The sequence below is a fragment of the Malaclemys terrapin genome, chromosome 5 (genome assembly GCF_027887155.1).
Source record: "Malaclemys terrapin pileata isolate rMalTer1 chromosome 5, rMalTer1.hap1, whole genome shotgun sequence".
NCBI lineage: Eukaryota > Metazoa > Chordata > Testudines > Emydidae > Malaclemys > Malaclemys terrapin.
This window is the reverse complement of record NC_071509.1, coordinates 44075087-44097482: the sequence shown is the minus strand read 5'-3', so window position 1 is coordinate 44097482 and position 22396 is coordinate 44075087. Positions and strand designations below refer to the sequence as shown.

The window sequence follows — 22396 nt, the reverse complement described above, 5'->3', positions numbered from 1 at the left end:
TGAAATGTTTGTACAGGAAACAATTTTAGAGCTATGTAACAAGTAGGATATTATGTTTCAAAACTGTTAGAAGTGAAACTTGTCACCTGTGGCAGGGGAGTCTCAGAGCTGACTCAATCCATATTAAAAGCAATCTGCATCCATGGAGCCAGCCCTGTATTTCCTGTCTGGACCAGATGCAGGCTTGAGCATTACAAAAGACAAAAGAACCCCAAGAAAAGTCTCTGAATAAGGGACCCTTGGGGTAGGAGACAATAATATGTAACTGTATAAAGGAAAAAGAAAGGTCACAAGATGTTATCCATTACAGAGGAGAGACTCTGTCAGCGGAAGTGTCTCATGACATGTGGATTCCAGCTTTTTGGAATGGGCAAGTGCTGTTAGGACTCACCACTGGGTGAGAAATCCCTTATTAGACTGTGAGGTAACTTGTTAATAAGTATAGGGAATAGGTTGCATTTTATGATTTTCTTTTACTTGTAACCTTATGTTTCCAAACTCTTATACTTGCTTTTATTGAATCTCTATCTCAAGCTCTGTTAAATAAACTTCAGTTTGGTTTTACTATGGTTTTACTAGGTCTATGTGCCTTGTGCTAAGGACTGTGTTGAATGGAGGTGAAACCAGTGAACTGGGGTGCACTGCTTCCACAGAGGCAGCTGATAGGTGTCCATAAGAGTGCCAGAAGATAAGGCACTGGGCACTTGAGTGCAACAAAGTGGGGCATGTAAATTGCTAGCCTGCATTGGGAAAGAGCAGGGCTTTTGGAGCCTGGAGTGGAGCACTTGTGTTACTGAGCCTGGGGGGACAGACAAGGCTGTCAAGCTGTTTGGAGTGGCTCAAGTCCGCGAATACCAACCTCAGTGAAGACTGTTACAAACCAGGATGCAAACCCCAAACTGGTTGTGAGTTCTATATTTAGATTTCACTGACCGAGCATCATGTGTGAACTCCATAAGCACTATAACAGCCTTAAGATGGAGTCACAGACAATCCCCTTGAGTAGGGTTACCATATTGGAGCCCCTGAAAAACAGGACACTCCAAGGGGCCCCGGCCCCGCCCCAACTCTGCCCCTTCCCCACCCCAGTCCTGCCCTGGCCCCGCCCATCCCCTGCCCTGGCTCCGCCCCTTCCCAAAAGTCCCTGCCCCAACTCCGCCCCCTCCCCGGAACGCTCCGTCCCCTGCTCCTCCCCCTCCCCTGCTTCCTGCGAATCAAATGTTCATGGGAAGCCTAAAACAGGCAGGCAGCAGGTAAGCTGAGGCTGGGGGGGCAGGAGGAGGCGCTGGTCGAGTGGTGCTGGCCAGTGGCCGAGCACCCCCAGCCCCGGTCGCTCTGGCCCAGCTTGGCTCGGGCCCCGGTTCCGGCCGCCGGCCAGCGGCCGAGCACCCCTGGCCCCACAAGCCCCGGCCGAGCAGCTCCGGCCCGGCCCCGGCCCTGGCTGAGCAGCACCGGCCAAGCACCCCCAGCCCCGGTCACTCTGGCCCAGCTCAGCTTGGGCCCTGGTTCCGGCCAGTGGCTGAGCACCTCCGGCCCAGCTGAGCTGCTCTGTCCCGGCCCTGGCCAAGCAGCGCTGGCCGAGCACCCCCAGCCCCGGTCCCAGCGTCTCCGACTCGACTCGGGCCCCAGTTCCGGCCGAGCAGCTCCGGCCAACCCCGGCTGGTGGCTGAGCACGCCCAGCCCCACCGGCCCTGGCCGAGCCGCTCCGGCCCAGACCTGCCTTGGCTGAGCGGCGCCAGCCAGCAGCATCCCAGCTCACAGCCGCCTCCTCCCGGTCTCCGGCTGCTGCTGCGCTGGGGAGAGCGGTGGGAGCCGGGAAAGTTGAACCCTGGGGAGGAGGCGGTCCCCTTACCATGCCTCCCTATTTTCCCAGACATGTTCAGCTTTTTGGAAATTCCTCCCGGACGGGGATTTGAGAACCAAAAAGCCAGACATGTCCGGGAAAATCCGGACGTATGGTAACCCTACCCTCGAGCACTCCAATCTTGCCAGCCAGATAAACTTGCCTTTGTGATCGATCACAACAATATTCAAGTTACTGCCAATCCTAAAGGACTGGTCACTTACCCCAGGTCAATTGCACTTTAGATCTTACGCCAAAGATAACATGTGTAGCTAATCCTATAATTAACTACAGATTTATTACTAAGAAAAATAAATGAAAGTGAATTACAAGATTAAAGCAAGTAACACACACACACACAAATGAGTTACAGTCTTAGGTTCCAAAAGGTGATAGAAGCTGCTATAATATGTAAGCTCTAAGTCCTCTAGGGTTAACCCAGGCCAAGCACTGGGGATCCCTTGCTTATGCTTGTCCTCTTCAAGTCTAAGCAGCATAGTGATACAATTCCTTTTTGTAAGGGATTTTTATCCACTTCCCCTAGAGTTCAAGCTGATGGGAGGAGTCCACCTGCATGTCTCTTCTTCATGGGTGTTGGGGAGGAGCAATCAACAAAGTCTTTGTTCTTTGATGTTTCACAATGGCTCATTTGGTTTATGTAGGCCTTCTTGTGGGCAGGACCTAACACCTTCTGTGGAAGCCAGCATTTTACATTAGTTAATGCTTCTTTCCTGTTTGCTGAGATACACGGTTACAGAGGTTTACAACGCACACGTGGGCGGGAGGGATAGCTCAGTGGTTTGGGCATTGGCCTGCTAAACCCAGGGTTATGAGTTCAATCCTTAAGGGGGTCACTCAGGGATCTGGGGCAAAATCAGGACTTGGTCCTGCTAGTTAAGGCAGGGGGCTGGACTCGATGACCTTTCAAGGTCCCTTCCAGTTCTATGAGATAGGTATATCTCCATTTATATTATTATTATTAACATAACTTTATAGTTGGGGGTACAGCTTTTATAAGTGAGTTTACTACATGCAGCGTCCTACAAGCATATCATAAAGTCTAAACACTAAACACATTCATATAAACTTAACATCTATTTTAACACTAACACTCAGGTGATCCAGACTGGTTTCCAGCTATGTGTTCAATTGAAGCCTAGGGGCCTTGACATGAGCTGGCACCTGGTTGCCAGCGTCACAAAGGCCCATTCCCACTGTGAGTAGATGGTAGTGATTCACCCCAGACACCTCAGTAGCTCCATAAAGTGTCACAACTGGTTTGATACATTTTCATTTTGGTACCAAACAATGTTATCGTCAGTCCATAAGGTCATCAATTTCTATGCAGCACTTAGAGTCATAGAATATTAGGGTTGGAAGAGACCTCAGGAGGTCATCTAGTTCAATCCCCTGCTCTAGTCCCTTTGTGGCTAAGGCACACATCTCCCTTCAACCTCACCCTTGATGGAGCACTGATCAAGCTTCCTAGGTACACATAAGAGTCTACTTTTTCTATGACTTCACTTCTGCTGCATTTCAAGACTTTATATATTGTCTCTTTTCCAAGATAAAACCACTTTGTTTTGTTGGAATTTACTGTAAATCCAAGTCAACTACTGCTATTTTTCGAAGGTATCAAAGAGTATCATTATCAGTCAACAGGAATAATTAGAAGCATGGAAAAACTTTGATACAAAGAGGAATTGAAAAGGCTGGGATTGTTTGCATTAGAAAGAAGACAAATAAGAGGACACATGATTAAAAAGCATGATAAAACGGGGAACCGTGGCCAATGGGAACTTTGGGGGAGGTACCCGCAGGCGAGGGCAGCGTGCGGAGCCGTCTGCCACCCCCTGCCCTCAGGGGCTGCAGGGACGTGTTGCCGGCCGCTTCCGGGAGTGGCGTGGGGTCAGGGCAGGCAGGCAGGGAGCCTGCACAGGCTGCCACCCCGGAGTCGCTCCAGGTAAGCGGCGCTGGGCCAGAGCCTGCACCCTGAACCTCTCCTGCACCCCGCACCCCAACCCCCTGCCCTGAGCCCCCGCCGCACCCTGCCTGCACCCCAAACTCTGCCGCATCGTGCACCCCTCCTGCATCCCAACCTCCTGCCCTGAGCTCCCTGCTGCACCCCTCACCCAATCCCCTGCCCTGAGCCCCCTGCTGCACCTCGCACCCCTCCTGCACCCCAACCCCCTTTCCTGAGCCACTTCATACATCCTGCACCCCTCCTCTGCCCCAACCCCTTGCCCCAGCCCTACATTCATGGCCCTGCATGCAATTTCCCCACCCAAATGTGGCCCTGGGGGCAAAAAGTTTGCCCACCCCTGGCATAGAAGCATGTCCTCTGGAATGGTCATTGAAGCATGAAGGGACATACAAGTGTTTAGCATACCTGACATGTAAATACCTTGCAATGCCGGCTACAACAGTGCCATGTGAATACCTGTTCGAACTTTCAGGTGACTCTAAGGGCTTGTCTTCACTACCCACCCAGATCGGCGGGTAGAAATTGATCTCTCGGGGATCGATTTATCACATCTCACTGGGATGCGATAAACGATCACCGAATCGACGCGCGTATTCCACCAGCCCAGGTAGGAGTAAGCGCCGTCGACGGGGGAGCCGCGGCGGTCGATTTGCCGCCATCCTCACAGCAGGGTAAGTCGGATCAGATACGTCAAATTCAGCTACGCTATTCCCGTAGCTGAATTTGCGTATCTGAAATCGATCCCCCCCGTAGTGTAGACGTAGCCTTAGTAAATAAGAAGTGAGTCGCATTATCGCCTGTAAATGTAAACAAACTTGTTTGTCTTAGCGATTGGCTGAACAAGAAGTAGGACTGAGAGAATTTGTAGGGTCTAAAGTTTTACATTGTTTTCTTTTTGAGTGCAGTTATGTAAACAAATAATAATTCTACATTTGATTGCACTACAGAATTTGTATGAGGTGAACTGAAAAATACTATTTATTTGATCTTTTTTACAGTTCAACTATTTGTAATAAAAATGATAATATAAAGTGAGCACTCTAAACTTTGCATTCTGTGTTGTAATTGAAATCAATATATTTGAAAATGTAGAAGACATCCAAAAATATTTAAATAAATGGTATTCTATTACTGTTTAACAGTGCAATTTAAAACTGCGATTAATCGCAATTCATTTTTTTAATAGTTTGACAGCCCTAGTTTCTAGGCATGATTTACCTCTCACTTATACCATTTAATATTTAGTATACTTTCATTGTATTCAGTGGCCTTACTCCTCATTTATGCTAGTGTAAGTAACCAGAGAAACTGGCTCTCTGAAACTCATGTAACAAAACATAAAAAAAAAAAGGGGGTGGGGGCGGGCAAGTCATGCTAGAAAAAGGAAATGAATAAGAAGTATTTTGCATAAGACCAACACGAAAACAGGAAGGAACTTCCCACTAGTATGCTAGATGAGAGCTCTTCAGTGACATGTGCTTGACTATGAGAAAAGCAGATCTCCTGAAATTATTAACAGCAATAATTATCATGTTCATTGTATGTTTGCCTGAATTTTTCAAAACCCATGAAGGTGAGTGATCCGCTTTAAAGAATGAGGGCTCTTCTTTATTTTAAGGTCAGATTGCAGTTAAAGAATTCACACGTACTTTCCCGGAGGAGCTGATTGTGATGCAATTTTCTTACTGATAGTAAACTTTACAAAATTTATATGAAATGTGTCACTTCAATTAGCTTTTTGTTTATAATAGTTAACTATATATATATATTAATTATGAAGAATATTTGTCAACAGTTACATATACCAGAATCAAAAATATTGTAGGTATTTTCATTTAATTTATGTTGTACTTCTTGCCTTTGGCGGGGGTTTTCTACAGAAGGTAATTGCTTGTTAGAATTATAACTATTTTGAACTTCTTGCACCCAAAGGCACAAAAATGTTTGTAACATTATTGTATTATACTTTCATTCAAAGAACATGAAAAATAGTTAATCCCGTTGAAGATATCAAAGTAGTATTTATGTATGGTGAACTGAAACAAAATAGTGCAGAATGGGTAGAACTGAGTGAAATCAATCTCTTAATATGAATTCCAAATATAATTTGGTTATAGAAGTCAATACTGCGATTTGGGAGAATGAGAAAATGTATGAATAAAACATATATTCATTGTTATACCTTCATTTAAAAATCCATAGCTAGGCTAACATTAATTGATAGGGTTTTTTCCTCTGTATTCCAAAGTAGGACTTTGAGGATAAAAACATAACAAGAAAGGTGTCCATCTGATAAAGATAGTTCATTTTTCTGAAAGGCTTTATGTTAATTTTTAATGAAAAGTGATATTCAGTAAAAACTCTGAAAGCTTAAAACATATGCAAGTTAGGAAAGTTAATTTAATTTGAATTTATATTTTCATTTACCAAACAAGAATTAAATTGATTCTAACTCAAGCATGAGGATAACAATCTGTAGCTTACAAAATGATACTCCTGAGGGAATTCTGTGCCAAAAAATAAAAAATTCTGAACATAATATTTTAAAATTCTCCAAAATTCTGCAAATTTTATTGGTCAATAAATAAATGTGGAGGCTCCAGCATGGCAGTGGAGAGCACAGGCCACTGACTGCACAGAGGTGGAAGATCACCCTGCAGCCCCCACCCCGGGACATGGACTCAGCGGTGAGGCTGCACCCGACCCTGACACAGTGCAAGGCCCAGACTTGCCACTCCATATAATCAGGCAGGCTCAGCCCAGCAGGATCCAAGTGTGGAAGGGCTTAGTGTGAGGAGATCCAGGCGTGGGGTGATAAGGGCTCTGTGTGGGGCAATCTGGGTGCAGGCAGCTTGGTGGGGGTGTCTGGGTACAGGGGGGGATCTGGATGAACAGGCTCATTGGGGGTGGGGTTCTGGGTGCAGAGGCAATGGGACTCTGCAGGAGGGGTCCAGGTGAAGGTGGTTAGGGCTCAGCAGTGGGGTGGGGGTCTGGGTATGGAGGGCTCAGCTTGGGGTCTGGGTGCTGGCTTGGTGGGGCTCAGTGGGGTGGGGGTCCAGGTCCGGGGAGCTAATAATCAGGGTGGTCCAGGTGCAGGTGGGGTAGGGCTTGTGAGGGGTTCATATGTCTGTGGGGGCAGTCTGGGTGCAGAGGTGGGGTCCAGATGCAGGGAGGTGGGACTCAGCAGGGGTCTCTAGGTGCAGGGGGGCTCCAGATGCAGAGGGTGAGGCTTGTTGGGGTGTGGGTTTGGGTTCAGGGGGCTCAGTGTGGGGAGGTTCTGGGTAGCAGCGCATGACCAGTTTTGCGGCTTCGCTTTGTTTGCCCCATCAGAAAGTCATTTTTCTGTGGGGAAGCAAAGAAATCTGCGGGACACATGAATTCTGCACATACGCAGTGGCACAGAATTCCCCCAGGAATAAAAATGACAAGTTCAGTGGGATGCTTTAAGTTTTCAGATATTGTAGAAGGTGTAAACAAAGTTTGCAGATTGCCATACCTAATGTTTTACCTCCATGTAAAAGTGGCAAAAGTGCTACATAGTAATCAAATTGTTTAACAGATTGCACGAATATACAGTGATGACATAAATGTTACTACAAGAGAACATACTGATATTACTGTCAGTACCATGTAATAACTGTTATTTCTAGTTGATTTTTGCACATACAGTTCCTGTTTAGATAACACTGCATGGTATAACTGATGCAACCTCAAAATTTTTGTCATTTTGTACTTGCTGAATTTTAACTACAGTGTCGGTAAAATTAGAAAGCGCAGTTCTGCCTTAAGTTCTGCATTGAGGGTTTCAGAGGACTTAGAGCAAAGTACATGAGAAGCAGAATTCACCACAAAACTCTATCTAGGAATTTTAAAACTAGCTACCCCATGTTATCTGGATGCTCTCTAAACTATGTAACAAATTATAAGCTTATGTAAGAGGGTGTAAATACACTGGAATTACCAGCCTAGAATACACCATTTTAGAATTTGGCCCTGTGTGTGTCCTCAGAGCTGCATGGGCATTGTTAGTTAAAAATCTTCTTTAGGAGACTGCTCTTGTTCTGAGTTTTGTTACAAACCTGAATCATGCAGATGTTTGCCGAGGTTCAGCTGAACTTCTGGCAATTTCAAATTAAGTGTTAAGGTACAGAAATACTCAGTTAAAGCACTCAAACAACCTTAACTTTGCTATATAGTGATACCTTGAGAATGGAGGGGGGAAACAAGAAAAAAAGTCTGTGTCTTTAAAATCAGTTTAATCTAATCTGGGACAAGGACTAATATGGCCACAAAGACTAATAGGCATCATTCATAATGGTAAACTATTGAATGACATCACTACATGGCAGAATGAAGGCTGTTTGAGTGCCTTAATTGTGTGTTTCCATATCTTACATGTTTGGATTTCTTTTAGTTTAACCTTAACTCTGAATTTCCTGGATCTACAATGCTTGTTTCGATGATAATCACAACATGGACGTAATATATTTACCCTAACTTACTGATATGTGTTATCAACCTTAACTCCACCTTAATGTAGTTGTGTGTTTGAGACAGTGGATCCTTGTTTCCTTAACTACAGTATATTTCACTATCTCAAGAAAGCATTATGAACTAAAAGGCATATCCTGTCACCACCCTTTTGTGGAAATGCAAGATCTATAAATAAAGCAGCAATACTGGTGCAGTTCTGCTGCAAAGCAGGGGGTCAGTTAGGTTGTGGACTGGCAGTGCAGGAGACAAAAGGCAAACTCCATGAGAGTGTATGTGTGTGGTGGTGGTGGTGGGGGGGAAACAGCAGAGACAGGTGGGGGCACATGTTACAACCTTGCCCACTGTATGGTTACCAGTCTGTTGCAAGTGGACCCCATCACTGGGTCCTATGTGCTTCCAAGCTGAATGGATCTTGGTAGAGTCTAGTAATTGTTTCTCAGCTTAACCGGTGTAGTTTAGCCCCTCAAGCGAACAAGGCACAGTGGCAGAACTGAGTGAAATTTTGAATTTCCATCTGTGGTAAATTCTGACATTTCAACATTTGTTTTTGTCCCTAAAGAGGATGAAAAGTTGAAATTTAGAAACTTTTCATGGAATGGAAAATCTGAAAAATTTAAATGAACAAATGTCTAAACATTTCATTTTGACATTTTAAATCAAAACAAAATATTTCAACACTCCCACAATTGAAATGTTTCATTTTGATTTGTTGAAATTATCCCAAATGCTTCATTTCAAAATTAACCTGTATTTTCTTATTGTGGCACATTGCATTATGGGAGGTATAGCACAGCAGGGAGCCTGGCCCAAAGGGAGAATAGGGACATCAAGGTCCCAAACATCTCCCACAATGCACCCAAAGTCATGTGACCACACCTCTCAGTCAGAATGAAATCAGCATGTTGCCTTATGGGAGAGATGGTACTCTAGGGGGCCCAGTCCATAGGAGAGAATAGGGACCAGAACAACAGTTCCCATATGATAATGCTACATAATATGAAAATATAGTTTAATGTTTTGTTGAACTTATTCAAAATGAAACCCAACCCAAAATGATATATTTAATTTCAAGTTTCTTGATGGAAAATTGAAAATTTTCAGCAAAATCAAAGTTTTCCTGAAGAAAATTTCAGTGTTGCACAAACTGCATTTTCCATTGGAAAATAATTTTGATGGAAAATTCCTGAACAACTCTAAACATAGGCTTAGGAAAGGAACTTCTTAACCACAGAAACTTTACTCTTAAAGCAGCAGAGGGCTTAGAGATTTTAGACAACAAAACAGGAGTCCTGAGCAGAGGTGAAAGTAAGCCAGTCTGGTCCGGCGTACCGGCAAGAGCCAGTACACAGCCAACTGTACCGGCAAAGGGCTGCTTCCCCAGGCTGGCAATTTAAAAGGGCCCTGGGCTCCTGGGCAGCAGCGGCTGGGAGCCCCAGGCCCTTTAAATCGCTGCCAGACCCCGCTGCCGGAGCCCCAGGGTCGCAGCGGCAGCCGGGAGTCCTGGAGCTCTGGCAGCAATTTAAAGGGCCTGGGGCTCCCTGCCGCTGCTACTGCAGTGGAGTCCCGGGCCTTTTAAATCGCCACCAGAGCCCCGGGGCTCCTGGCTGCCGCCGCAGCTACCGCTACCATGGGGCTCCAGCAGTGATATAAAGGGCCCAAGGCTCCCAGCAGCCGCTACTGCAACCAGAGCTTCAGGTTTAAAGCCCCCCCCCTTCCGGTTGAGGCCCTGCCCCTTCTGGTTGAGGCCCCAACCCCCTGCTCAGGACCTTGGCTCTGCGTACCAGTAAGACCTTTAAGTTACTTTCACCCCTGGTCCTGAGACACACCCTCCCTTGGTCTGACCTCACCTCTTCTCGTGAATCAAAATGTTGTCAGTGATTTAAGTTAGGGAGAGTCTCTCCTGCTCTCACTTGCCTGCCAGTCCTTTTTATGTGGTGATGGTTGCTCTCCCTCCCCTGCACACAGCAGCTCCTGCTCTTATGTAGGCCTCTGTCTCTCTTCCATGTACTCCACTAGGGACCACCAACTTCCCTCCAGTCATAACCACCACTTTTGAGGAAAGTCAATTGTTCCAGGGGGATGGGTTGGTAGTTAAGAAACACATATGATGATTCTAATCTTGATGGCTTCTCAGTGATAGTGTTTCAGTGAGGTATCGAGCCTCTTCCCCAAGTAGAGCAGCTGCCTGGAATACATAAGAGGCTGCCTTCAGGTAAGTTTAGTTATATGTTCAGCACATAGTACAAAATGGAATTAATAATTTGATACGGAGAGATCTCACTCTGATATAGCACACACAGTAGCTCCACAAACTACATGGACAGAATACCTATGTAAAAGATGTGTAGCAATAAGTTGCCATTTATAGCTTGAAAGCTGCAGTAATAACTTTGAGGTGGCTGCACCAGTGCTCCGCATCCTAGCTCCAGGATGGGAAGGAAAATTTAATTTCCTCCCCCTACACATTCTAACATAGATCATCCGCACAAAGAATATTTACTAGGAGTTTACTTGGGCAGACAATAAGAATTTGTCTCCAAGGGTCCACATCTCTCTCACTGTGCAATTGGGAGAGATTATGGACATTTAGAAGAAAACCTTCAACTTGCCTAAAGAAGGATCAGGCCCTAAATTTTGTATTTTTAAATGTTCTTTATAGTATTAGAACAAATCATTGTCTTATATTTTATGTGCATAATATGGTATTTTAGAAATCACTGCAGTTTTTGTTTTTATGACATATTTATTACTCTCCAATCTACTGTCACTAAAGAAGAGAAGGTAATTGACTTTGCATTTACTGTAGGATGTCATTTCTTTATCCTGTCTGAAATTTTTCACTAAATTGATTTCTGAGGCTAGTCCCCCTGGATGCTAGCACAGATGGCCTATTGCAACTGTCAGGCTACAATGAATGTTGGGCCAGTTAAGGGATGTATTTTCATCTCTATACCTGAGAATTTATGACCATATAACTCCCATTAGTGCTAGTGGGAGTTAGATACTTAAAACCCTATTTCATGGAGATGAAAGTATATATCTAAATTGGAAGGTGAACTACTGTAGTGTGGGTTCCCATATCATGAGCATAAACAGAGTGGTTATTTGGTTTCTTAAGAAGTTGGTGTTAGGTACCAGCATTTTTTGCTCTTTAATTATTTTCAGATTTTAAAAAATATTTTAAGACAAGTACAAGTTCAAATATAAAAGTGAGCTGTACAAAAAAGCCTTAATGGTTATTTAGTGTGGAAGAGAGTAGGAAAAAATAGGAGATTCATCCTCCTCCTTAATAATGAATAATAGAATATCTTTGTATCACTTGTCCAAGTTGAATCAATGCATACTAGCTAAAACCAAAGAATACCCAAAAGAAGGAAGTGAAATAGGAGATAAAATTGGTGGATGATTTTTGAGTTAGAGTACACAAAAGCTGTAGTGTGGAGGTTTCAGGTATATATAATCTTGCTTTATGAGAGCATTATCTTTGGAGACAGGTTTAAATTTGACTACAGCTGTTCTCCAACACAATCACAAAGACTTATTGTTACCACGTAGGTTTCTGAGCAAACTGCCCCTCTGAAAGTGTTAAGGGCTTCATTTTTTTTCAAATAGAATCAAATCCTAAGAGCTTTGGAAGAGGAATTTGTCCAGATACAATTATGAATGCAGGTTACAGAAGAGATTTAGTATTATTGAACAATAAAATCCAGTATGTACAATGTGAGAGTCATTCTTCTTTCATGCTCTCCCATTATACAATATGTTCAATATGCTGCCAGAATTTGAGAGAAAGTATGTTTCACAGTAGCATGGTGAAAGGATATCTATCTTTATACTTACATGTACATATTTTACTATGTGCTTCTAGTGACCATCCTTACAATATATAACTATCTTTCTTTTTGTTTTACAGCAAGCACTGTGATTATATCATGCATGGATGCTTGTTCATTAAATAATGTCACCTTTCCAGTCTGTGCTTTTAACAATTCTTCTGAAAGCTTCCTGCAACAAGGAAGTAAAAAACAGACTGTTTTTTTGAAGGTCTTTATAAATTACTTTGATTTTCAAAATACTCCAAGTATTTGCCAAGTCTCCAGGACTGAACTGCAACCATGTATTTTAAACTCCACCTGTGAATCCGAGGATGATATGAATGTTGTTCACCAGGGATCAAGATCAGAAGGTAAAGAAAGAGAACAAGGGAAAAGAAGTGCTTATTTTAGAGGTAGTTAATAACACTTGCATACAATTTTTTCATTTTTTTGCCAGTTAATCATGAAAAGGTGATAAGCTTTATACTGATTCCTTAATCATAAACTCCTGGAAAACTGTGTGAATATAGCTTCTTGGCCTTAACAGCTTATTTTTGTATTGCTACAAAGTGCATAATTAGTGCAAAATTCTGCCCTCAGATACATAGGCAGTGTCATGAATGCAGAATTTATATTTAAAGCTAAATCCTGCCTTCTGTGTTGCGGCCTCATCAAAAGCCTATTGAAGTCAAAGGGAGTTTTTCCATTGACTTCCATGGGCTCTGTATCAGGCTCCTGGTGCAGAAAGGTGACGTTATGGGAAAGAGTATAGAAATACTCTTTTCCTCCCTCTACCTATTCCAGCAGCCAGCCAGAATACAACCACATATCCTTAACTTATACCATGATATGTTTCTAAAAGTTTGCACCTGTCCATCTTTCCCATCTTCATGCATTCTGCTTAAATCCTTAATTTGCCCCTAAAGGGCATCCTTCCTGTCATCAGTTTTCATGCAGAACTCCTTATTGATTTCAATGTGGAGCACTACTATGGAATATAATTAATCAAAAAATAGTTTTCCTGTGGTGGAAGGGGACATTGAGAGAAAATATCTGAAGAATGGCTTTGAAGACAGGATAATAAAACAAATAATAATTAATAAGAGTAGACTGTAGTTAGCGCTATACAAGTGCATGGGTAGCAGAGAGCTAAAAGAATCAGTGTCAATATTTGCAATATTGAGGATGCTTAGTTCTAGAGTGACATTAAATGATTCAAGTAGGACAAGACTGAAAAAGCCTCTTTCCAGACATCCAGGGCAGAGCAGGGAAGTCAGAATCTACACCTTTTCAGAGAGGGTCTCATCCTCTCTCTCTGGCATGCACTTCTCTAATGCTTCTGGAGACATTCTGGATTTTGCCCTCTCAACATGGGCTCCGCCTACTGTGACAAAGTTGGAATTTTCTGTAATATGTTTATGAATCCTAGGCATGCCTCAGTTTCCCTCTGTATGTTGCATTGCTATCCAGTGGATACAAAAGTGTTAACACTGTTCCTGGAACAGTGCAGGAGGCAGAAGGTGTGTGTGTGTCACATTGCTGTCTGGGGGGAATGAACACAATCATTACAGAACTGGCTCAAACTGACCCAAATCAACAGAGGGTTCAGCAAGACAGAGAGATGTCCCAATCACCATGTAATAGCAGGAAACTCCAGCAGGCAGAACTTGAGAACTGAGCTGGAGAACAAGATGTCAGGTGACTGGCTGAAGGGGGCTTTTTGGAGGAACCCAGACTGGGAGAGACCAGAGGGGACAAGAGACGGAGCCAGAAATGGAGTCCGTCACAGCTTCACTGACTCATCATGGCACTCCTTTGACCAAGGTTGGACTATGGCTTAATTTCTGCCTCTCTGTGCTGACCTAAGGACTTTCAGATTCTGTGTGCCAGATGACTACTAAATGGGTATCTTGTTTTGGAAAGGCTGCCTGTGTCACTGCAAACACTCACTGAAAGCACTGCGTCCTGAACGGGTACTGTACAAGCCTCCTGTAGGACCCTGCCTTGGCTGGATTCATTGCAGGGAGCCACGGAGAGAGATAAGGATTGCTAGTGCCGATGGCTCAGTTTTGGAGTCATGGAGGTCATTGGCCTTCCCCTGTGGAACTGTATGGGTCCTGGGGGCCTGGCCTACTAAAGGGGTCACTCCCAGGAGATTAGTTACAGGCTGGAGCATGGACCAGACTTTGTGACTCTGTGACACGTGCAAAAGCCAGAATAGGACCCCGAATGAGCAAGTGCCCAAGTCTAAGATATTGTTGTTATTTTCAAACTGCATGCATAAAAATGAATCCTCTAGCTTTTACAAATTAGTTCCCTGTACAGATTTGGAGAATAACCAAATAAGAAGTATATGGGACAAATTCTCCCCTCATATTCGCTTGTGGAACCCTATTGATTTTGACAGAGGTATATGGATGTTACTGAGGGGAAAACATGTTCTATGTTGTTGACATGGACATGGTGGAAGCCCCATAGCTTGAATCACTTAAAATTGGACTGGGCAAAGCTCTGGAAAATATTCTGAAATGGCAAGGAGATGGGCTAGATAACCTAATAGGTCATGTCTAGCTCAAACCTCTATAACTTTCACATTTTTATTTTTAGTTTAGTGTTGGTCTGTGTTATCGCTGACAATGACAAATTCCAAAAAAACTTTTGCAGCTGGTAAATGAAGTCACTAATATTTACAAGGAAAACACATTTTGAATAGCAAAATCAATACAACTTAGATCCATTCTGAAGGCTTATTACATATCTTATTGTCCATTTTACTACTAGTCAGTAATGATGAAGCTTACCGTCTATTTATAGGAATAGGGTTTAGTAGTGAGTTATGGTACTTTTATTTTGTAAGTACAATGTGCTACATAGCACATCTTAATGTTTTTGATTTATTTGTATTTCCAGAAGTGAGAGGATCATTAGATATGAAAGCAAAAAAATTTATTTATTTCCATAAACATTTCAATTTCACTGTGGGTTATGTGAATGAAGAAAGTGAGGAATACAACATTTACTATATACTGGAAGTCCTCATTAGAAATTCTACAACCAGAAGAGGAAACACTACAGAAGAAAGCATAAATCACTCATGTATAGCAGCAATGACGGAAGACCAAAATGGCTGTATAAATATTTCACTGCAACTACAGCCTTATGTGGAAAGTAAGTTATGACAAGGGAATCGGAGGGCAAATCAAACATGGAACTAATATGAATCTTACACTAAGGAAGGAAAACTTCCAATAGGCAACCATATGCAACTGTTTGAAAATATCTCCCAAAAATTGAGTGCAATTTTGATCACCCTTTAGTGAAAGGCCACCTGAGTTGGACAACAAATGGTCTTTAGATAGTACCTTAAGGTAGATTTGCTGTAGATTTTTGGAAACAACCCAAGAGCGCTAACATCTGTGCCTTTGATTAACCTTTTTTCTGGCTTATAGTTCAGAGATTGATTGAATTTGTGTTTAACAAGAATTGATTTTTCTTATTTTTATTAGTTTATTTTGCCAAAGTTTTTGGCACAGTCCTGCTCCCTTTGAAGTAAATGCCAAAATTCCTGTTGACTTCAATGGGAAAAAGGTCAGGCTACAATGTCAGTGTCATGATGCAATGTTTCACTTATATTCTAAGTCCAGTATGCTTCAGGGAGAAGTCTTAGTCCAGTCCTTGTGAAGACAATCTTTTTCCAGAGGCTAGCCTGTCAACTCTTTAAATTTCTTCTGGTGCTGCATAGGCCTATTAAGAGTCTTTCCTGTCTGATTGTCTGTCACACTCAATGTCATAGAACATTTGCCATTGCGAAATTGATGAACTCAAGTATTGTTTATTATTTATTTATGTATTGAAAATTCTAGATTTTTAAGTAGGCTGTGTCTTCTCTTGGGAAAAATAGGTGTGTTCTTCACTCGAATTAGCTAACTCAAATTAACTAATTTGAGGTAAAATCCTAGTGAAGATAAGGCAGTTTGCAGTTTTCACACAATTAAGTAGGTTGAGTTGAAGTCTAGGCTGCCTCATAGTCTTCCACTCGATCTACTAACTTGTGTTAAAGTTACAATCTGTTAGGTCCTCACTAGAACTTTACCTCAAGTTAATTAACTCGACTTGAGGACATTTTTTTCCCTTAGAAAGACAAGGTCTAAAGTTTGGGAGGTGTCCAGAGCATCAGGGAAATAAAAATCAATAAATATAGGGTAGCCAGGTGGGGAAGAGCCATAAAAATCTGGCCTTTGGAAGGGGAACGCATAGGTAACTGCATGAGGCTGCCTCTCAGAGGCATCTTATCCATGAGAATTGGGAGCTACCAAATGGAACCATCTTGTTACTTACTGGGTTCCTCTGTGGTTTCTCAGTTGTAACCGAGTAGGGGACCCAGAGGAAGTTAATACAGCTCTAAACGATATTAGCTACTGAAGAGATTTGGAACTCGTGGGTTTCTGTAGCAGGTATTTCCACAGAGAATAGCCTCCTTCCCATACTTGCCCTGCCCCCAAGATGCTTTCTCTCAATAGAGCCCTAATAAATGGGATTTCCCAGGAGGTGGTCTTGGAAGTGGCACTCCTCTCCCTTTTTGCATAAGCAAGAAGATTTCCATAAGCACCATGTTCCTCCCTCTAATGCATATGCAGTTGGATTATCTGGTTGTGGACACAAGAACAGGTGTATGTTGTACGCTGCGCATGTTCCTTCTATTTCTCATCAAAACATATGCCCCTTTTTTGTTTATATCATACCCCCATGTAGATGTTGATTTTTGCAGTATCTTCTCATTGACAGAGTCACATATAATTTACACATGAGTTGTTAATTCCCATATTTTACTTAACTATCTCAGACATGCACTGTGATACATCCAGATGAAGATGAAACTTAATTCCAGACAACCCTACTGCAACCATGAAACTTAATTCCAGACAACCCTCCTTCTGAACAGCAGGGGAGGGAAGAGAGAGGCAAAGGCGTTTTGTCTTTTCTTTTAAATTTGTAAGCCACTGAGATACCCTGGTGATGGGTATGGTATAGCTATCTAGATAGAATGATGGATGACAGAAAAATAATTATGTATTGCTTTATTTTATCTCTTCTCCATTTTATTTTATAACAGATACAATGTGTATACCGAAGATCATTTGGCTTGTTCTGATTCCATTTGTTTTTGTGCTTACTGTCATTACTGTTACCTACAAAGTATTCCAAGAAAATAAAAAACACATCCGTAAGTAATGAAGGGTGAAGCTATATAAATTTAAATTCCTATAATTTTTAAAAAGTACATTCAGCTTTGCAATAGGCTATGCCCTTATTTATTAAAGCAGTTTAAAAAATTATGTTTTAGTTGTAATATGTGATACAATTAAAATAATTGCAGATGGGGGATTAGAAGGCTCAGCAGATTGATAATGTAATCTTTCCCCACTGGATCACAGGTTCAAATCTAGCACAGGTTGGCAGTGACTGAAATATGTTAGCAACTGACTGATGCCTGGTAGCCTATATGAAATGAGCTGATGGTTTGAGTCCAGTTCTCGGAGATAGGAAACCACAATTAATGCCTTTGTTCAGAGTCTCAACAGAAGAGCCAAAGACTGAATAGGCATAGAAATTGAAATATCCTCTTGCTCCTAAAGATGATCCCTGAAGGTTAGGATTGAGGCAAATTAGGTAGATATGATGAAGCATTCATGGCAGCTGCCTGTTCTGAAGACTGATAATCCAAATTCAGCCCTGGTGCAGTGACACAGAGGTTGCTCTTGCTTACACTGAAGCTGAATTTGGACCAGACGGCACTTGTTCAGTGCTGTTAATTCAGCACCATGTATGCATTTTGAGTATTTAAAAAAGCATTTACTGTGCTACAGAAGAGTTTGTCTTGAGTTCAATGACCAAAATAATTTTCTAAACAGTATCTTCAACACTACGAGCTAAATTCTGGCTGCTCCCAAGTGAGATCAGTTAGAGTAGAGGCTACATAGGTAACTACCTCCCGCCTAGTAACCCAGCACTCCATTGAGAACTAGACTTCTGGGCAACTGACATAATGCCTGCACCCAGCAACACTCTTCTGTACTGAAGGAGTGTGGCCAGCTGGCCTTTGGTACAAGCAGGTTTCTGCTTTCTGTGTGACTACCAGAACTCTGAGACAGTAGATGCGGAGGGGAGAACATATTGCTCCTTTCACCAGCATGTAAGGAGAGTTAGGGAGGGATAGCTCAGTGGTTTGAGCATTAGCCTGCTAAACCCAGGGTTGTGAGTTCAATCCTTGAGGGGGCCACTTAGGGATCTGGGGCAAAATCAGTACTTGGTCCTGCTAGTGAAGGCAGGGGGCTGGACTTGATGACCTTTCAAGGTCCCTTCCAGTTCTAGGAGATAGGATATCTCCATTAATTAAAAAAAATAAATTAAATTAGTAAGCAAGCTTCCACCACACAGTGCTCACTAAGGCATCTGCCCAAAGCATCCAGGATGCCTCCGAGTATTAGCATCAGTTGTTACAGCTTTGTACTCTCCCGGTGCTCCAGAACTGAGCAAAGCCAGAATTTTTCATTACTCATATGGCTAAAATGATATCACTTATGTGCCTTTAGCCATCCTAACTCTGTGCACTGTCAGCCATTTCTGTAATAAAGGTACACTGTAGGATTCTGGCTTTAATCATAATTGAACAAGAGGAAGAAAACTAAATGCATGAAAAATGTTTCTATTTAAAGGAATCTGAAAGATTATTTAAATGAATAAGCACTAGAGTTGTCTAAGATCCTAAATCTGAAGCAGAATACATGGATGAATTTACAAATCAAAAAAAGAATATATTTTAAACTATATCATTAGAAAATTATTTTATCTTTTTATTTCTGGCCAGAACCTGAGTCAGAGGTTTTTTACATTCTTTTTTTAAAATACCAAAAAAAAAAAAAAAAAAAATACAACACATAGCCCTGAACTCATGTCCTAGCATGTAAACTAAAACTATTCTATCTTGTAGTTTAATATTAAAAATATTTTAATAGTAATTTTAAGATTACCTATGCATTTTAAGGATTTAAGAGTAAGATTTTATAGCCTTTGGATCATAACCTGTGATTGTAATGCATAAATTTCTAAGGTAATTAAACAATTTTTTTTCTATTTATTCTTAAACAACTCATTCCATCTTCAATTATGAGTTTCTCAGCATTTTCAAGGACATAATCAGTGAAGAAAAATATTATTTAAATTTTCAAGCTTCTAAGCTTCCAATTACTGATTTGATTCTCGAATTATAATTTCTATTAATTGATAATTATTTTAATTAGTTAAATGTAGAATGTTATATTTCATAAAAGCCCACATTAAAAGAATGTTAAGGTTGCAAAGTCAACCACACAAAAGTTAGAAAATGCCAGAATTTAAGATTGCCTCTCCAATCTGAATTCTACCCCCTTGTGCATATGCATTATGATACAGTCTTTAATTACATACTAGATAATTGGTGCCCCCCTGAGTATGGAGGGGCACCAGATAAAGGAGAGGACATGTGACCTCCCCAATCCATGTTACCTGGTGGGGGTGGAGGGCTTTGTCCTCCTGCTGCACCAGCTCCCCCCAGGCATGTTCAGCTGCTCACAGCCAGACCCCAGAGTCACTCCCAGATGCTGCCTGGTGCAGTACAGCAGCTGCCTGGGAGAGTGCCTGGCTGCGGCGGCAGCAGGCTGCCTCCCACCTGGGCTTGGCTTCCTGGACAGCGGCTGCGTGAGTCAGAGCCTCCCCACTGCCCCCCATAATGCTCAGAGTCGGCTCCTGTCCCCAGAAGCTGAGCCTGGGCAGGGAGGGGTGGCAGCGGCAGCCTGTTACCTCCCCAGGCTTGACTTCTGGGGACAGGAGTTGACTCTGAGCATGCCAGGGAGGGGAAGGAGTGGGCCATCCGACTCACTTGGCCACTGTCCCCAGAAGCTGAGCCTGGGCGGGGTGGCAGCCTGCTGCGGCTGCAGCCAGGTGCGCTCCCAGTCAGCCACTGTGCTGCACCAGGCAACATACTTGGAAGAGGCTCTGGCCCTGCCCCTTCCTCTCCCCACCTGGGCCAGCTGCTGGAGGGGCACTTGACCCTTTGTGTCCCTCCCAGGAGTCACCTCAAAGCCTCATTTCGTGCACAGGATGGACAGTGCTCAAGGAATGAGCAACTGTTCAATATTTTTATCCTCATAATTCAATTAGTGGCTCTTGCCTTATTACTGTATACCATTCAAAGCATGCAACTAATACAGAAGTATTCATTTCCTTCTAGGCTTTTCTAGGGTTCTCCTCACTAATATTTAAGTGTCTCACAAACATTACAGAATTTATCTCCAACGTGAGATATGAGAGCATTAGTATTTCCATTTTATGGATGGGGAAATTGAGATGAAAATTTGCCTGAGGCTACAAATGAATCAGTGGCAAAGCCAGGATTAAAAATCAGGACTTCTGGCCCTTAACCTTCCCGTCATTCCTCCAGACTGCCCTACTGCTGTGCATTCATAGCTCCCATTGACTTTAGTTGCTGTTATGAGTGCTCAGTACTTCTGCATATCAAATCTTACATGTCTTTAATTGGAGTTTCAGAAAATGAGGAACACACAATTAGAAGCTATCTACCAAAATTTTGGCTTTAGTACTTTTCTTGGTATCATATAGGAATACTGCAGCAAAGACAGAGATAGAACTAAACTTATCTTGATTTGAAGACAATCCTTTCTGTATTCTCTTTGCCTTCCTTTCTACATACCTTCAAATGGGGGCAGGGCTCATACAAATAGCTTAATCCACTATACAATCCTGATTCTCCCATTTTTCAACTTTGGAGTGCTTGAATTTGTAACCTAAACAAGGTTAATTTAATTGTGAATATAAATCCCTAGGGTTTTTTAAAAGGTAAAATCAAATTCTATTAGAGAACTGTAACAACCATCCATAACACTTCATTGGTAGGGTTGAACTCTGAATCATCAGCATTGCAATATAGTTTTACTACAGAACTAACTACATCAGCCTATATCAAGAGCAGGCTTTTGTCCTGATGGGGCATAGGGGAGAATGATTGCTAAGATCAGGTGTTGGATCCAAAAGGTGGTCAAGGGTAGCTCTGCCCAGTTCTCTCTCTCCCCATTTCCCCCTGGGAGGGGTGTGTGTGTGGTTCCTTCTCCATGTGGTGCTCTCATAGAAGGTTGCTGGGTCCATGAGGAGGGAATGTTAGGGGGGAAGCTCAGCCTCACTCCTTCTCTTTCTGCTCCCAGACAGACTGTCTGCCCCCAGAACTCCCAGTGCAATATGTGATGCTTCTGCTTTAGCAGTGGTTTGGGCCTGCCCTTAGATTAGACTATTCATGTTCAGTTAATATTTTGGGAGGCTTCCAAAGTTATCCTGAGGTACATAAGTGTCTAAAAGGAAAAGATAATTTTCAAAAACCAAACCTGAATGGAATTTCACTGGACAATGAAAAATCTGGCATCAAGGTTTTCTCTTGGCCCAATTTCCCAGTCTTGCTGTAAACAATGAAGGCATTAAAGCAACTTAAAAAAAATCACAAGGCTCTTTTATAAAGGAAAATGCTAGGCAACCTAAATATAGGGGTTGCTATGAGCTCCCCGGTAACGAGAAATATATATGTAATGATACAGCTGAAGATAAACTATTTTTGTTTTAATCAGATAGCAAATATAAAGCAACGGCAGCTTCTGTTATCCAACAAAAAGACAACAAAAGCTCAAAAGAATCTACACCTATTAAAGTTATTCAGCTCCTTTCAGGTGAGTAATATATAAGCAAAATAAAAACCTAATGAATTCTGAAACAAAGAGAGGGGCCAAGAAAGACCTTCTAAGACATCCTGTCTTAATCCCTATATTTTGTAGAATTCTCACTACATCTTTCACAATGTCTCTTCTGTCCTGCTCTAAGACCTCAGCAACGATGGTACCGTGACCACTTCTCTTATTAATCTTCTCCATTACTCAGCTATGCTCATTGAAGTCAATGGGATTTTTGCCGTTGGCTTCAAAGAAAGCAGGAGGAACATAGCCATAGTTAAGCATGTTTTCCTAATATGTAGTCTAAACACTTCTTTCTTTTGTTTCAAACCATTTTTCCTTGTTCTGCCATCTCCTGAGACTATGAATAACTCCCTTTATTTTGTTTAACTTGTACAATTTAACAGACTGTAATAATATCCCTCCTGAATCACCTTTTTCTTAGATGATAAATATTTAGCTGTCTCAGGTTTCCTCATATATTCTAATC

At 42.3% G+C, this 22396-nt stretch overlaps 1 protein-coding gene across 1 annotated transcript in view; it reads left to right on the top strand.

Annotated features, from left to right (window-relative positions):
- Positions 1 to 5300: 5300 nt before the first annotated feature.
- Positions 5301 to 22396, top strand: part of TMEM156 (transmembrane protein 156) — a 30243-nt gene continuing 13147 nt past the window's right edge. The window contains exons 1-5 of the mRNA XM_054030498.1: positions 5301 to 5400; positions 12235 to 12507; positions 15047 to 15304; positions 17250 to 17360; positions 21808 to 21906. Coding sequence (XP_053886473.1) covers positions 5301 to 5400; positions 12235 to 12507; positions 15047 to 15304; positions 17250 to 17360; positions 21808 to 21906 — 841 coding nt within the window. The remainder of the gene's footprint in view (positions 5401 to 12234; positions 12508 to 15046; positions 15305 to 17249; positions 17361 to 21807; positions 21907 to 22396) is intronic.